General features: G+C 40.4%; 1 protein-coding gene across 9 annotated transcripts; it reads right to left on the reverse strand.

Annotated features, from left to right (window-relative positions):
- Positions 1 to 1441: 1441 nt before the first annotated feature.
- LOC128684474 (actin nucleation-promoting factor WASL) lies at positions 1442 to 16476 on the reverse strand. Of its 9 annotated transcripts, none has more exons than XR_011393668.1 (12): positions 16394 to 16476; positions 14876 to 15271; positions 13075 to 13200; positions 11804 to 11905; positions 11609 to 11708; positions 11201 to 11390; positions 10967 to 11084; positions 10423 to 10699; positions 9162 to 9574; positions 8313 to 8408; positions 6972 to 7216; positions 1442 to 2022 (listed from the first exon to the last, which is right to left on the reverse strand). XR_011393668.1 is itself a non-coding variant. In XM_070097864.1 (11 exons), the coding sequence occupies exons 2-11, from the start codon at positions 15029 to 15031 to the stop codon at positions 7037 to 7039; spliced, it is 1755 nt and encodes a 584-aa protein (XP_069953965.1). In that variant the 5' UTR covers positions 15032 to 15271; positions 16394 to 16476; the 3' UTR covers positions 6575 to 7036. The 9 variants fall into 9 exon arrangements, 7 of the variants coding, with proteins under 7 accessions (XP_069953965.1, XP_069953938.1, XP_069953959.1 ...); XR_011393667.1 differs by having other exon boundaries at positions 6880 to 7216; XM_070097864.1 differs by lacking the exon at positions 1442 to 2022 and having other exon boundaries at positions 6575 to 7216; positions 8313 to 8405.
- Between the last annotated feature and the right edge of the window lie 990 nt (positions 16477 to 17466).

Below are 17466 nucleotides of genomic sequence, written 5' to 3' on the forward strand. Positions count from 1 at the left end.
ACACCACAGCATCCTTTATGTACCCATAACTTGTGTGTCCTCAAGACTATTGTATAAATAAATATCTCTTATATACCCAAATCTTAAATAAAAACTTAGTCCTGGAGAGGAGACAACACGATCTTAATTTCGTTTCTGTAGTCACTGTTAGATTTCACGACACAAAGTTGGGAGATCAACTTGTGCCCACCAACACAGGTGTGACTTTTTTAAATCATGTTAAAATTACCAGTTGAAATATATTGGGTAAACTGAAGTATGAGTCTCCACAAGATACTATCACTCAGTTCCATGTCCACTGTTCAAAGGAAATGTTCAACTTTGCAATATTATTTTGAAAAAGCTAATGCTAGTATCTTGTTTTCATAACTACATTTTTAGGGTAAACTGAGTTAAAATTCTCTCTGTGAATCTGATGTTTTCCTCTCACGTGGGTAAAGTGAAGCTTGACACTTTAATGCTCCCAACTTCTGACTTTACAGCCTCTTTGGGAATTCCGTAAGGAACTGCCTCTAGGAGCCCCGATGGCCTGGTTGGTAAAGCTCTCGCTTCACACACAGAGGGCCCGGGTTCGACACCAGGCGGGGTGAAAACATATCGACGTGTTTCCATGCATGTCCTGTTCAGCAAGTAGGTACCTGGGTGTTAGTGGACTGGTGTGGGTGGCATCCTGGGGGACAAGATTGAGGACCACAATGGAAATAAGTAAGCCTTCTAGCCCATGTTAGGTAGGTTCAACTCACACACACACTCATGTACTCGTGCTATTTATATTTAAAACTATTCAAAGCTCCCTCCTCTATGATGCTACCTGAGAGTTTTTTCTAGGAATTCATCCTGCAAAATTACTTGTAAACTGCAAACTGCAAAGCCCATATATAGGCTGATAAAAATTATATTTTCTTATAAGACAAGTAAGCTGTCTTAAAATATTACTGAGTTCGTTTAGTTATCAAAACTGACTATGTTATGTGATACAAATATGGATATAGATTGCTTATATTTACTGTAATATCTTTGAATACTACATATATGATCCTTGTGGGTCAGCGCTTAGTTATGATTATAATAATTATAATTTTAATAATATAGGTCTAACAAAAGGAAACAGACATTCAAATAAACAAAAATAACCATGAAGATACATTAGTTACCCTTAAATCGTTTTCTTTAATAAGTAACAAATTAGGTTTTCTTCTAAATTTTAATGATTAGCTCAAGTATTAATTACACTTCACAATACAGGTGAAAATTTCCTTCGGATTATTTACCCAGGAGGATTACTAGCTTTAAATAACTCTTACGGGTTATGCATCACCTGGGAGGCAATCAGGTTCGATCCATGGAAGGGAAGGTAACGTCCAATACTTTAGATGAAGAACTCTTCAGTGTTGAGAGAAATTATTTAAAACGCAACACCAAGGTAAAATTAACGCAAATGTGGTTTAATATCATCCTTTATTTGCGATATTTCGTCCATACAGTGAGCTTTAGCAAATCAAACATAAACTTAGACAGGAAAACTGAGTATATATAGGACAGCACAGGGAGGTAGGTGGTGTGCTAGTCACTGTAGTGGTGAGAGGTCGGTAGGTCACTGCAGTAGCATGATAACGGGTCACTGCAGTGGTACGAGGTCTCATGGCATGAGGCTCAGTTATATTATAGAAACCGGTGTTTTGGATGAAAATGTTGGAAATACCTAAGGGAGCAGAGTCTAGAATTCTTCACCTCTGGGTGTCCTCTTTGAAAATTTAGCACTTTCTTGTAATTAATCGAATGTTATTGAAGTGTTGGCGTGAACTTGGAATTTGGAGTTGTGAGAGTATTGGAGACATGATTGATAACAGAGTTATTAGGGAATACCACTTATCTTCGTTCAGTGGTGTATTTTCTGGACGAGTTAATATTTTGTGCACGACGTTTGTAATATTTTATGAAGTGTTGAGGGAAGAGAAGTTTGGAAAAGACTTGTTCGATGAACCAGCATTCTTATAATTCATTCTTGCAGATACGAAGAGCCTGTAGGAAGAAGCCAGTTGATGATATTGCGTTTAGTCATATTGAAACAGATCATATTTTACATAATGCTCAAAATAGGCATAACATCTGAACAGTAACTGAATCGTAAGTGTGAACTCTGGTTCATGACGTGAGAGGGAGGGGAGGATAGAGGTCTGTAAAGAGATGGTAATAGTAGTCTGCGTCCTCCATCTCTTGTAGTTATCGAGATAACTAACGATCTCGCGTCGTTTAATAGTACATTGAAGTACATTATGTATGTACAGGAGTTAGTGTAGCCTTCACAATGTTACAAGTAGATAATGACAGTGTGATGGTCAAGGTCAATCAACTTTATTTTTTAATTACATTACCTAACAGAATACTCCATTCTACTGAATGCTCAGCAACACAGTAAATGACCATATGACCTGTCTTTGTAATACTCATTTGTGCTAAATTGTTATCTATTTACAATAATGTTTTTACCACTGAATATACCATTGCTTAGTTAATCTTAAGTTAATTTTAAGCCTGTCCATAATGCTCTGCATACAAGGGGCTTTGGCATGTTGCACTGTAATAACTGTATTCCTGTATCATGTTCAAATTAATAAATAAATAAATAAATAAATAAAGGTAAGTAGCTCAAGTTAAGATCGAGCCCTCCCCACACACCATATACAAGACAGATCTCAGTAAATGCATAAATTTTAGTATTCCCAGTGCTCTTTTGTGATATGTGGCGCGTGATAATCAATCTATATTAAGCCATTGTACTTATTATAACCAATACAAACTACAGCCTATGGCCACTCAAATTGTACAATATTTCTTGCCATGGCCTGGTCACGGACCGGGCCGCGGGGGCGTTGACCCTTTAAAACCTCCTGCAGGTATGTTAGATTTTCCAGTGCGCGCCATGGAGGTACAGTTGCAGTGAACGATGCAGCGGTAGCATACACGGTAATAATTCCCAGTTATCCCTTCAGACTAATTATTCTGTATAGGTGTTAATTCTGGGCTGATCACGTAACCTACTGACGCTCAGCCGGATCTGCTGGACTCCCACACTCGTCCTTGAGTTACAAAAAAAAAATATATATATATATATATATGCAAGGAATTCGCGAGAGCATGCGAAATATACACAAACACTGATCTGGCTGAAGGAGACTCGAACATACGAACCTTAGGACAAGGTACGCATTGCTTTACCAATCTACCTACACTGGACCCAGTGTGGGTAGATTGGTAAAGCACTGTGTACCTTGTCCTAAGGTTCGTAGGTTCGAGTCTCCTTCAGCCAGAGATCAGTCTGGTCTGATTCCTGATGAAATTAGACCTTTCTTTTTTGGTGCAACACTTTGTGCACTTAAAAAGAAGGATGGAGGAATTCGGCCAATTGCAGTAGGCAACACGTTACGCCGCCTCGTATCCAAAGCTGCTGTCCGAAGTATTCGTGCACAGGCAGCCTTGATGCTTCAACCAAACCAGCTTGGCTTTGGGGTCTCTCAAGGAAGTGAAGCAGCGGTTCATGCAACAAGGGCATATATCAACAACCTGCCTGAGGACAATGCAGTGGTAAAATTAGATTTCAAGAATGCGTTCAATCTCCTGAAAAGAGACGTGGTATTAGCAGCAGTACAAGAACATTTCCCTGGTCTCTTCCCTTTTGTTTCAGCTGGGTATAGCAAGGAATCAATGCTTCTCTTTGGAGAGCATGAAATCACATCATCGGAGGGTGTCCAACAAGGAGATCCTCTTGCACCATTTCTCTTCTGTATTGCAGTTAGGGAAATCACAGTCAGACTGACCAGCGAGCTAAACATCTGGTTCCTAGATGATGGCACACTAGCAGGTACAAAGGAGTCCCTCCTACATGACCTTACACAGGTAATGACACGGGGACAGGAAATGGGTCTCATCCTGAATCCATCCAAATGTGAAATCATCTCAGTCAGTCAACAAGTGATAAATGCAGTGAGATCAAAACTACCAGGAGCAGCAGTCATTGCCCCCACAAATAGTGTCTTGCTAGGAGCACCTCTGGGAAGCAATGCCATTGACACAATTCTCAGGAAGAAATTGGAAGAGTTAAGGAGAATGGAACAACGAATAGGCAATCTGGACACCCACGATGCCTTGTACCTTCTCACAAAGTGCTTGAGTCTGCCCAGGTTGACATATTTCCTAAGATGTGCACCTTCATATGATAACCCTATACTGCACGAATATGACAGTATTCTGAGGCAGATTTTTACGAAAGTACTTAACCTTACTCTAGAAGACGGGCAGTGGAACCAAGCTACACTTCCAGTCAGACTAGGAGGCATTGGTGTCCGCAAGTCATCACAGATTGCGTTACCTGCTTTTCTGTCCTCGTGTATTGCATCCAGAGAGCTTGTAGCAGCGATTCTCCCTGAACATCTTAGGGACAAGATTGGAGCCCAGGACCAAAAATTCATTGACGGAGCAATGATCTGGGATAATCTAACGGGCTCAGAAACCAGACCTGCTCCCCCCAACAACTACAAACAATCGCACTGGGATGGTCCAATAGTGGAAAATATAGCCTCAACGATGCTTCAGAGTGTGTCAGGGAAGGATAGAGCCCGCCTCCTGGCAGTGAGAGCCCCTCATGCTGGGGACTTTCTGTTGGCTGTTCCCAACTCCAGCCTTGGCACACGCCTCGACCCACAGACCATCCGCATCGGTGTTGCCCTTCGACTTGCCGCCCCTATTCTCGCCGAACACAGGTGTATTTGTGGCAGTGAAGCAGCAGACCGATTCGGGTACCATGGTCTTGTGTGCCGTAAATCCGAGGGAAAGATTGCAAGACATGAGGAGGTTAATAACATTATCAAGAGGAGCCTCACAACAGCTGGATGCCCAGCAGTAAGGGAGCCACCCCAACTATGCAGATCTGATGGCAGCCAGAAGCGTCCAGATGGTATCACCCTTCAAGCCTGGACAGATGGGAAGCAGGTGGTGTGGGACTATACATGTGCATCTACCTTGGCTGATACCTATCTCCAATACACCAGGGAGGAAGGAGGGGCAGCTGCCAGCTTTAGGGAGTCCCAAAAGTCTAGAAAATATGGAGAACTTGCCCATCATTATATGTTTGTTCCCATAGGCTCAGAGACCCTTGGCTCATGGGGAAAGAGTGCATCTAATTTCCTTAAGGAGTTGGGAAAAAGACTCATCAGGGTAACTAGGGATCCCAGGGCAGCTAGTTTTCTGTTCCAGCGGCTCAGTGCGGCTGTTCAAAGGGGTAATGCATGCTGCATTTTGGGCACACGCCCCAGCTCTGAGGAGCTGGATGAGATTTTCGCCTTATAATCGGTGATACACACGTAACAACATGTACCGTATATGCCACCTTTATATCAACAATGTATCTCTTAAATCTTCTGTGCCATATTATGTAATAAAATATTCCTATTGGTAAAAAAAAAAAAAAAAATAGTTCAAAAGATGGGGTGGTAGGGGAAGTGGAATATTCAAATGGCTTCAGGAAGAAATCCAAATATTCTTCCTTGAAGCCTTTTTATCCACATCTATATATATATATATATATATATATATATATATATATATATATATATATATATATATATATATATATATATATATATATATATATATATATATATATATATATATATATATATATATATATATATATATATATATATATATATATATATATATATACATATATATATATATATATATATATATATATATATATATATATGTATGTATCGTACCGAATAGGTAAAACTTGCGATTTTGGCTTAAATAGCAAAGCTATTTTTGCCGAATAAGGCAAGCGAAAATTTGCGTATGCAATAATTTCGCAAAAATCATTCTGAACCTAATGAAAAAAAATATATTTCATTGTGTTTTTGTTTATTAAATTATGTTAAACTTATCTAAAATATTTTTAGTTGAATTAGGCTAAATTAAATTGCGCTTGCTATTATAAGGTTAGGTAAGCTTTCTAAGGTTCTTTTGGCACAAAATTATTAATTTTTACATTAACATAAATGAAAAAGATATATATCTTTAAAGGTATAAGAGAAAATTTTAGAAAGGGCTTAATTTGAAATGATTCTTGCTAATTGACCAATTTTACGTATTCGGCACGACATATATATATTCATACAATTATACTAATCATACATACATCACACATGCATACTAGTTATACGTGCCTCACGCATACTAGTCATACATTCATTCTCACGCTGTCATACGTGTATCATCACATGTATAATAGTGACCCATGCATCCTCACATGTAGTCATTATTCATCCTCACACATGTATACAAATTTCTCACATAACCTACGTATACCTATATTACATACCTCATTTAACTCAACGTATATGACAGTTCAGTTTACTTGTCATAAAATTTTCTGAAATATTACAGAACACATGATTGAGCCTAGTGATGCCTAGCACTGAAGCAAGGACACTCGTTTTGCCCTTAGTTTCTATAATACTGATACTACTACTACTATTAATAATAATAATAAAGCAAAGATAATCAAGAAATACTATATAGAGGGTAATTTTATTCATATACTTTTCATAATATCAAATTCAACTATTGTATACTTAAATTCATAGTTTGATAATTGCAATCCTTATATGTAAGAGATATTATTATATTAACAAGAGAGTAACGAGGTCTGTAGCTACAGCGCAGTTTAGGTAAGTAATAAGTCTTACACCTAACATTTGTATTTCAAGTAGCATGTTACACAGCTGTGGCTGCCATGAATACTGAGGCTGGCATCAACACCATTCCACGGTGTTTAAATTTAATCAACACAAGGCATGGACCAGTACACTCCAGTTCTACCTTCACCGCAGCAGCGGTGATGATCCCTACGGATTTTGCGCTTTTTTCTGGGCATAATAATCCCATATTGCTGCGGCAGACGTTTCAATCACCGTCATCTTTGTCCAGCTCGAAGTGTTGGTCGAGTGGAATGCTGCCTCATTCCACCAGCACCTCATTAACATTCTGTGTCCCAGTCGCTGTCATCATCGTCATCGTCGACGTCTTCGTCAGTATCAGAGTTATTGTCAGAATGGATGAACTGTGCTCGCTCCTTCAGTGCTCTGTGCAGGTCCAGAGCGATACCTTCCAACCCTAGTGGCTCGTCTGCCTTACTCTCACTCTCCGACGGTGATACCTGAAGATACCACAAGCAGATTCATTTATATTCATTAATCTCTCCTTCTCTCATGAGAGATTAAACATGTAACATCATTATTACGAAAGAACATACAGAATAAAGGCTAAAAACTGTTTTAATCCAATTACACGTAGAATACAAAGACATAACACAGACTTTCAAGATATTTAATTATATTTATTAATTCATATCAGTAGATTTAGGAATTTGTGTAAGTTATTCAGCACAAAAACTGCTGGAGGCTCGATCCTCCGTCGACTGAGCCGACACAGGAAAAACTATAATGAAAGTGGGGCCAAGAGATATAGACTGAAACACATTACTTTCAGAGCTGAAATGCAATATAAACAGAGTATCTGTATGATGTAATTAAGCAAGTTGTAGTCAAGGTAGTTAGAATTTTACCAAAACTATGGAGGATTTGATGGAGTTATATAAGGATAATTTGTAAAAACAGTTATACCTGAATGCTCAACAGCCATTATAGAGGCTGAAATGTATTGTCTGTATCATAACATAGTCACTCACAGGACACATGATACTACCCAATACCTTTTATGGCAGTATGCCCACTTATGAGTGTTACTGCCCAGTACTTCTTTACGACAGCACATTCACTCAGTATGAGCGGCACTGCTAATGACAATTAGCTAAACATTTTTAACTATACAGAATTATACCAGGGAAAAAATATCCTAGCCTCATTTAAGAGTAATTAAAGCTTTATAATATGTATAGCATAAAAGAAAACTGAATGGATGCAGAAAGGAGTGGATAATGTAATGGGAGTCTTTTGTAAGCAACTTGTCTATCTTGACTGGCAAATTTAGCAAGGACAGTAGTTATTATTTAAAGATATTTGCATAGATCAAAAGAATCATGTAATCTACTCGGTCCATGCACTATTTTCGGGGGGTAGTTGCTTGTTAAGAAAATGAATCCTGACAAGGATGTTTCATGACCCGTTTAGTAGTTAAGCATCTGATAGCCTACTAGAGTTACAAAAAGAGGAACACCACAGTAATGTCCCAAGATGTAATTCGACAATGTACTCTCCATGCATGTGACAAGCGCAGAGTCCAACCATTACTACCTTCTGCAGCCTGAAGGCGCCATTCTTGATGTCATCGAGGAGCTGAGCTCTACAGTCAGTCTGAGTGGATATGCCAGCCGGCCGCTGCTCCACCTTCTGAGGGCACAAAGATGAATAAGGTTTGTACTTAGATACATCCACAGTGTGCAGTTACACTATTCTATGATAGGATCACTGAGAACACCTGCATTGTGCAACTATCCTATCCTATATGAGAAGTTACACAGCAAAAACCGCTTGCAATGTAAGGCTACCTTATTCTGTATCATTGTTAAACTGTAAGAATACCTGCAGTGTTTAACTATTCTATTCTATATGATAGTTACAATGACAACACTCGTAGTGTGTGACTATTCTTTATGATAGAACAGAGTATGAACCAAAGATACTGTAGCTTTTTCCTTGTCATATTTTATCACATATATCAGGTAATGGAAATCTGTTAGTCTGAACTGGGAGATTTCAGACAAGTTATGAAGACTGTTAAGCATCAAGCTTTATACATACGAGGGGAAGGAGGAAGATGCGAGGGGAAGGAGGAAGATGCGAGGGGAAGGAGGAAGATGCGAGGGGAAGGAGGAAGATGCGAGGGGAAGGAGGAAGATGCGAGGGGAAGGGGATAATACAACGTAGTAAACCAGATTAATTTAATCTTATCTTAAAAGGCTATACTAGTCATAATTGAGTAATTAAAGTTATAAAAGCTCTTGTTTACTGCAAAAATAAATTTATTAAGTTGTAATAGCTCTGAAATCAAGAGAATGTAAACTAGCAGAGCTGAGGTTGTCTTCGGTAAATAATAATCATAACTTTTGATACGATAAATTCTTGTCACGTCTGACAACTTACATTGAGAGGCTTGCCGCTACGAATCTGCTCGAGGAGTGCAGAACGTGGGTCCTGTGGCGCATGGGAGTCTCTACCCTGCTGGGAATGGTGTGTACTCGATGGAGGCAGGGGTGGTGGAGGAGGTATAACTGACCTCTTGGATGATGGCAGTGGTGGTGGTGGGGGCACGAAGTAGCTGGATGAGAGTAGTGAAGAGGTTTCACTGCTTTTCGGCATGGGTGGTGGTGGCGGTATTGCACTGTTGCTCTTTGGAATAGGTGGTGGAGGAGGAATTGGTATACCTCTGGGCATGGGTGGTGGTGGTAGTGGAGGTACTGTAGCACCCATAGGCAGCTGAGGGGCAGGTTCTTTTGGTGGGGAGACTGAGTGATCGTGACGGTGGGCAGACACTAACAGTGTTTCACTCAGCACTCCTGCACGAAACAGTAGAGTTATTCTTAGAAGTTAAACACATTTTTATTTAATATACCGTGCAGCTGCACATCCTAGGGGAAAGTAGAGTAAGTAATGGAGTTATAGGCTAATAAATCGTGGGTGTCTCTATTTAATTATACTAAGAATCATTATGAACTACAAAAAAATTGAGAAGATAATGTTAAAAGTGCAATGCAAAGATGCTGTAGCTGACAAGCAAATTAGTAATTGGGATAATGGAATCACGTGTGGAATAATTAAAGCACTTACTAAAGTCATACAACCCTTATCAGAATACAAGTAAAATATTAAGATAAGATAAGATTTTGTTCGGATTTTTAACCCCGGAGGGTTAGCCACCCAGGATAACCCAAGAAAGTCAGTGCGTCATCGAGGACTGTCTAACTTATTTCCATTGGGGTCCTTAATCTTGTCCCCCAGGATGCGACCCACACCAGTCGACTAACACCCAGGTACCTATTTGCTGCTAGGTGAACAGGACAATAGGTGTAAGGAAACGTGTCGGAGTTTCCACCCGCCGGGAATCGAACCCGGGCCCTCCGTGTGTGAAGCGGGAGCTTTAGCCACCAGACCACCGGGCCATTTCCAACTCTTTCGGAGACCGAGCTTGGTGAAAGCTAAACTTAATTAAGTGGCCATCAGTGACTTTTGGACTGAAGAGTTCAGGGACCAAATATCCAAATTTCTATCTGGTGTCTGCTACGATTACTAATGACTCAAAGAAACATAGACAGAGAAAACTTTTTATTTAATAACGTTAATATTTCTTTGATTCACTATTCGTCATATCTACAACACGAATCAGATTAAACTGAAGGCCAGATACCCGACGGAGAGGGCGGAGGACCTCGAGGAGGTGGAGGTGGAGGTGCGGTATTTGGAGCAGTAGCACGGGAGGGTGGCGTAAGACGGTGACCTCTCCTACCATCACGATGACCTTGTTTGACACCTCCAGGAGCACTGCTGTTGTTGTCTAACACGCGCCTGGTGGAGTATTTCCTACTGGCCTTCTTGGCCTCCTCCATTCCCCCGTGTTTCTCTATGAAGTCGTAGACAAAATTGCGGGTGTCGTCGTCAGCCATCTTGCTCTGATCCAGCCCAACCTGGCGACGCAAAGCATCACGTGAGATAACTGAAACAAACTCCATACTAATTTTGTGTTGTGTGTATGTGATATTGCATATCACGACCGCCACAATTTTGCTCAACCTCGGACATCCATGTCGTTGCCCTTACAATAGCTCCACACAAAAGTGTATACACATCTCCACCCTCTTCGAGATCACCCACTATCAGAATCTCTCCAACACCTTCCCTTCCACACACCCACAAAATCCAACAACACCTTCCTCCTCTTAAAATATACTCACTGCAGCAAACAGGTGTTGAAGTTCCTCATCAACATTAAAGGTGGAGAAAGTTTTGTTGATGTCAAAGCCAGCGTGGCTGATGTGTTGGAAATCAAAGGGACCTCCTATCATCGACTTTCTGCAATGTGGAGGCAACATATTAGGCAGAAGGAAGGGACGGGAAGGAATGAGGCAGAGGACTATAGACAGGTTAGCTAGTAGTAAACTGTGCCTACTTTTGGCTTAGTTACTAACCTATATTTCTTCTTTTCTCGTCTTGTCGCTATTCCTTTAAATATTTTCCTTTCTTTATGCTTATGCTCGTGTTGCTTCTGTTGTATTTGTTGTTGTTGCACGTGTTGTTGTTGCTGCTGCTGCTGCTGTGGTTGACCCAACCCTGAAGACAGTTTTTGTTGTTGTTGTGCCATTATCTGCCGTCTTCGCTCTGAATGTAACAGAAATGCTATGTACATTTTAAAGTTAAAAAAATCGTTCATGCCATTTTTTCAGTTTTGTTTTTTTATAGTGCATACAATTTGAGTGTCTAGTCATCTTTTTTACCTGTTTGACTGTAGATTAACTCTTCTACAATGTATGTGTGTGTGTATGTGTTTGTGTGCATGCATAAACATCTTCACCCTCAGCAGAGGAATATAACCTGACCTTCCCTCTTGAGCCTCCTGCTGGTGAGAAGACTGGTGACGGCGTTACTGAAGTTGAGAGCATCGTCATCGTCAGAGAAGTTGAGACCTATCATCCTTTCCTGAGAAAAGGAGGGGGGAGGGGAAATAGGTTAGCGTGTCTCTCTCTCTCTCTCTCTCTCCATTTTCATATAACATACCCAGAAGTTCGCCTCACCTCACTTTCGAACTGGTGGAAAAAGGAAACAGAGTTGCTGTATTCGAACTCTCTGTAAATCTCTTGTTCGAACACCTTGACCCTCTCTACGATGTCGTACACCTGTGAAGACACACACGCATCAGAATAGCTAAAACACATCATTGACAGGTGTGTTAAATACCTGCAATGCACATTAATTAACTGAGCTTAACAAATGACCTACATAAGTTTCTTTGCTGACCACGTATGGAAACAGCAACAAAATAAATTTGCAAAATGTATTAGAAACATAAGTTATTATTAAGTGTATTTATAGGAACATCCTAAACTCGAAAATGGTAAACTAGGCTGAAAAACATATCACTGCAGTAACTTTTGTCTTATTTTAAACAAGACAGATGAAGACATTAATAACAAGACAGATGAAGACACTAATAACAAGACAGATGAAGACACTAATAACAAGACAGATGAAGACACTAATAACAAGACAGATGAAGACATTAATAACAAAACAGATGAAGACATTAATAACAAAACAGATGAAGACATTAATAACAAAACAGATGAAGACATTAATAACAAGACAGATGAAGACATTAATAACAAAACAGATGAAGACATTAATAACAAGACAGATGAAGACATTAATAACAAGACAGATGAAGACATTAATAACAAAACAGATCAAGACACTAATAACAAGACAGATGAAGACATTAATAACAAAACAGATCAAGACATTAATGAAAACAAGAGGGATAATTTCAAAACAACAATGGGTGTCGAAATTAATTCTTCCCAACAGGGTAGTGACCTTGATGTTCGAGGACCTAGGCCGATGATAATCAAGGTCACTTCTCAACAGGGTAAAGTGTGACCTTGATGTTCGAGGACCTAGGCCGATGATAATCAAGGTCACTTCCCAACAGGGTAAAGTGTGACCTTGATGTTCGAGGACCTAGGTCGATGATCATCTATACCTCTACTTAAATTAAGCAGGAGAGGGGTAGTTTTGCTTGGTAACCAACTATGACTGGAGAAGGCCATGTCTGCATTAGTGTTGCTGCTACACAATCTTTGTAAAATAAATTTTAACACACACACTATACACTGAATGAAAATAATTCAGACTAACTTCGTTGGGTTATATTAAGTTATATGTACACAATGTACCACAGTTGCCTGCATAAAACATGTATGTGCTCCCAGAACTACACTATTGTAGAAATTAATACTGTTGGTAAAATATTTGCAAATCTGTCTGGGTGAAGTTCGTCTTATCGTACCTGAATGTAGAAGGATCTTTTTGTGCTGTCTCTGGTGAAGGTGATGACACCGGCAGTCATCTTGGTCCAGGTGTTATGGTGAGGCGGCACTGTGGAGAATACTTGCACCACCCCAGTCGCCTTGGCCTGCACATGTCAAGAATACGCTCAGACAACGACGGTGGTGTTAAATATCTACAAATTATACATGAAGAAAGTTCATTATCAACCAGGCTGTGGTGCCTACGTTGGTTGCGTGTGGCCAGCGCCAACAGCCTAATTGATTACGTCATGTTTGGACACAGGTCGAGGAGCGGTGACCCAGTGGCTTCGCTGGCAAAGCTCTCGTTTCACCCACGGAGGGCCCGGGTTCGATTCCCGGCGGGGTAGAAACATTTCGACGTGTTTCCTTACACCTGTTGTCCTGTTCACCTAGCAGCAAGTAGGTACCTGGGTGTTAGTAGAATGGTGTGGGTGGCATCCTGGGGGACAACACTGAGGACCACAATGGAAATAAGTCAGACAGTCCTCGATGACGCACTGACTTTCTTGGGTTATCCCGGGTGGCTAACCCTCAGGGGTTAAAAATCCGAACGAAATCTTATCTTATAAATCTAGTATTGATAGCCTACATGGGAAAAGATGGACATCGCAGGACATTAAGTCCATACCGAAGCTATGTACTGAGGTGAGCAATATACTTGCATCTAGATTGAAGATTGTCATGAATTATCTACGTAATTACATATCTGTAAATATTTATATGTAGTTACAGTAGCAGAGGTTTGCTTGTGGTACCCCGTCCATAGTAATTTGTTCTTTACATATTGTCATTTTCATCGAATGTAGAACTTATTACATTCTCTTGTAATTCATACCACTGATCTACCACACTGTGAAGAAAAATTTACTGTTCTTTCTTCTGGTCTTCAATGTCCTAATATCTCCTCCCATAGTTCCCGGAGTTGCTCTACAGTGACTTATCTCCCTTCACGAGATCCACTTTATTTTCAGTAATGTAGGTTGAATGGCCTGACTAATGTTACCCATGAGTCGCCAATGTTATTGAAATTGGGAAAATTGAAATAGTGGTTTTCATGCGATAATGTATGAATATCTGATCCGATCAGCTTCATTCCTTCGATGCCGATAACTTGAAAATGTAACTTCTGAACTGCTTCAAATTCGTAGTTCTGGTGTATTTTGAAGTAGCAGTCTTTATAAAGATAACTCAGTAGCTTTAAATCATCACTCTGTGCTTTTCCTTTTGTTTACACTGAGATAAAGGAGGCGTAATTTGCAGGATACGAAAATACCTTTCTCAGATCACTGAGGAAAAAGGGGCTAAACTTATAAGGGATACAGAGATGCCTTTTTCGAATCACTGAGGTAGACGGGATGAGCTTATGGGATACCTATCACGGATCATGTAACGACCGACACACATTACTGGTGCTGCTGTTCACACCTGGCTGTCTTCAAGCAGGCACTGGACAGGCACCTAAAGTCAGTACCTGACCAGCTGTTGCCGCACGTTGGGTTACGTGCGGCAACAGTAACAGCCTGGTTGATCAGGCCCTGATCCACCATGAGGTCTGGTCACAGACCGAGCCGCGGGGGGCGTTGACCCCCAGAACCCTCTCCAGGTATACATTATTATTATGGGGAGCGCTAAGCCCGTAGGATTATACAGCACATGGGGGATGGAAGGTATTCAAGCTCAATTCAGGGAACCGGAGCACAGCTCCAATTCCCTAGATTAAGAGCCCCTCACCAGCGTCAAGGTAGGGGTCTGCAGGTATACAATCTGACCAAGACTTACCTCACAGCCAGGCTGGAGTAGGCTGAAGACGTCATCATTTTCTTCCTCGCTGAGTGCCTTGGACGGCCTATGTCGAGGCAGAATGGTCACCCTACTGTTAATGTGGCTCCCTCCTGATACTGATGTGACTCCTTCCTGGTGGTGATGAGTCTCCATCCTAGTGATGGTGTGGCTTCACCCCTGGCACACGATGGTGTGGCTTCACCCCTGGCACACGATGGTGTGGCTTCACCCCTGGCACACGATGGTGTGACTTCACCCCTGGCACACGACGGTGTGGCTTCACCCCTGGCACACGATGGTGTGGCTTCACCCCTGGCACACGATGATGTGACTTCACCCCTGGCACACGATGGTGTGGCTTCACCCCTGGCACACGATGATGTGACTTCACCCCTGGCACACGATGGTATGTCATTAGGACATCAAGAAGCCGGTTGTGTAATAATAATAATAATAATAATAATAATAATAATAATAATAAAAATAATAATAATGTTACAGGATTATTATAAGGGGAGCGCTAAACCAGTAGGATTATGCAGCGCCTGGGGGGGGGGAAGATGTGGAAGGTACTCAGGTTTAATTCAGGGAACTGGAGCACAGATCCAATTCCCTAGATCAAGAGCCCTTCACCAGCATATTTGTTACAGGATCTGGATGAATCATAGATCCGTAAGTTCTGTGGTAAGTCTGCTCGTTATCTCTGTGTTATCTTTGAGATTGTAGATTAGTGCAGTATATGTAACTAACCAGCTCTGCTAGATATTGTTGATATCAACCTGACTTAAACTCTCCCCAGGAGCCTCGTTACTGCATCGAATTTGTCGTATATATCCTTGATCTTTCTTCCTGGTCATATTACTCAGCCTATGGTAGTGAGTGAGAGAGAGAGAGAGAGAGAGAGAGAGAGAGAGAGAGAGAGAGAGAGAGAGAGAGAGAGAGAGAGAGAGAGAGAGAGAGAGAGAGAGAGAGAGAGAGAGAGATAATATAAGGCAGTATATACCACAGTATAATTCTCTCCTTATGTCATCTTAATGTGATAAAATCCAACTTAAATTATTTTTCTTATATTTTTTCAATGGTTGACCTTGACACTCATTATGGGTCAAAATACCTTTACCTAAATTTGTAATAATAATAATAATAATAATAATAATAATAATAATAATAATAATAATAATAATAATAATAATAATAATAATAATAATAATAATAATAATAATAATAATAATAATAATAATAAAAAGAAGAAGAAGAAGAAGAAGAAGAAGAAGAAGAAGAAGAAGAAGAAGAAGAAGAAGAAGAAGAAGAAGAAGAAGAAGAAGAAGAAGAAGAAGAAGAAGAACTATATTAAACTGCCGGGAACATGAAAGTAATGTAATAATAGTAATTATTTCAGAGCATCAACACATGATTTTCAAATTACCTTGAAAATTACACAGAACACGAACGATGTCATACACCTTTATGTTTGCTAATAGCACTTTGTTATATCTCCATGTATATGTTATATACCTTGTAATATATAAACACCGTGATGTATGTTAGAGATACAGAGCACAAGAAACACGTCCTCCCCCTCCCGCTGCTGTCTGGCTACTGACTCTCGCCTCACTCCTGATAAAAGATAACTTTATTTGCTCACTATATAAATTATTTCTGTAATTTAAAGCCTAACAGCATATGAGGTGGGTTATACTGTAGTAATTTTGACCTAGTACAATACAGTAGTACAAAAAATGACAATTTTTTTGTACTACTGTATTGTACTAGGTATTGTGTCTGGTATATAAATCTATTTTTCCCACATGTTCTTTTCTTGACAAATTATTATCTATAATACACTAAGTTTTCAGAAACATAAAGCCCCCCCTTCCATGTTATCAGAGGTATTGCTTATGAGAGAGCCACAGAATTTGGTTAACACAAGCCTATCCGATGTTATCCTGACGCCAAATGACTTCGAACAGGCGATAAATGACATGCCCATGCACTCTGCCCCAGGGCCAGACTCATGGAACTCTGTGTTCATCAAGAACTGCAAGAAGCCCCTATCACGAGCCTTTACCATCCTATGGAGAGGGAGCATGGACACGGGGGTCGTCCCACAGTTACTAAAAACAACAGACATAGCCCCACTCCACAAATGGGGCAGTAAAGCAACAGCAAAGAACTACAGACCAATAGCACTACCATCCCATATCATAAAAATCTTTGAAAGAGTCCTAAGAAGCAAGATCATCACCCATCTAGAAACCCATCAGTTACACAACCCAGGGCAACATGGGTTTAGAACAGGTCGCTCCTGTCTGTCTCAACTATTGGATCACTACGACAAGGTCCTAAATGCACTAGAAGACAAAAAAAATGCAGATGTAATATATACAGACTTTGCAAAAGCCTTCGACAAGTGTGACCATGGCGTAATAGCGCACAAAATGCGTGCTAAAGGAATAACAGGAAAAGTCGGTCGATGGATCTATAATTTCCTCACTAACAGAACACAGTGAGTAGTCGTCAACAGAGTAAAGTCCGAGGCAGCTACGGTGAAAAGCTCTGTTCCACAAGGCACAGTACTCGCTCCCATC

This window comes from Cherax quadricarinatus, chromosome 4 (genome assembly GCF_038502225.1).
Source record: "Cherax quadricarinatus isolate ZL_2023a chromosome 4, ASM3850222v1, whole genome shotgun sequence".
Classification (NCBI taxonomy): Eukaryota; Metazoa; Arthropoda; class Malacostraca; order Decapoda; family Parastacidae; genus Cherax; species Cherax quadricarinatus.

Bases quoted from the DNA above. Each gene is read 5' to 3' on its own strand.
- LOC128684474 (XM_070097837.1), bottom strand. From the start codon at position 15,031: ATGGAGACTCATCACCACCAGGAAGGAGTCACATCAGTATCAGGAGGG. The intron at 11,709-11,803 runs GTGAGGCGAACT...TCCTTTTCTCAG, and splicing joins TCCACCAGTTCGAAAGTGAG to GAAAGGATGATAGGTCTCAA. The intron at 11,391-11,608 runs GTCAGGTTATAT...TGTTACATTCAG, and splicing joins CAGGAGGCTCAAGAGGGAAG to AGCGAAGACGGCAGATAATG.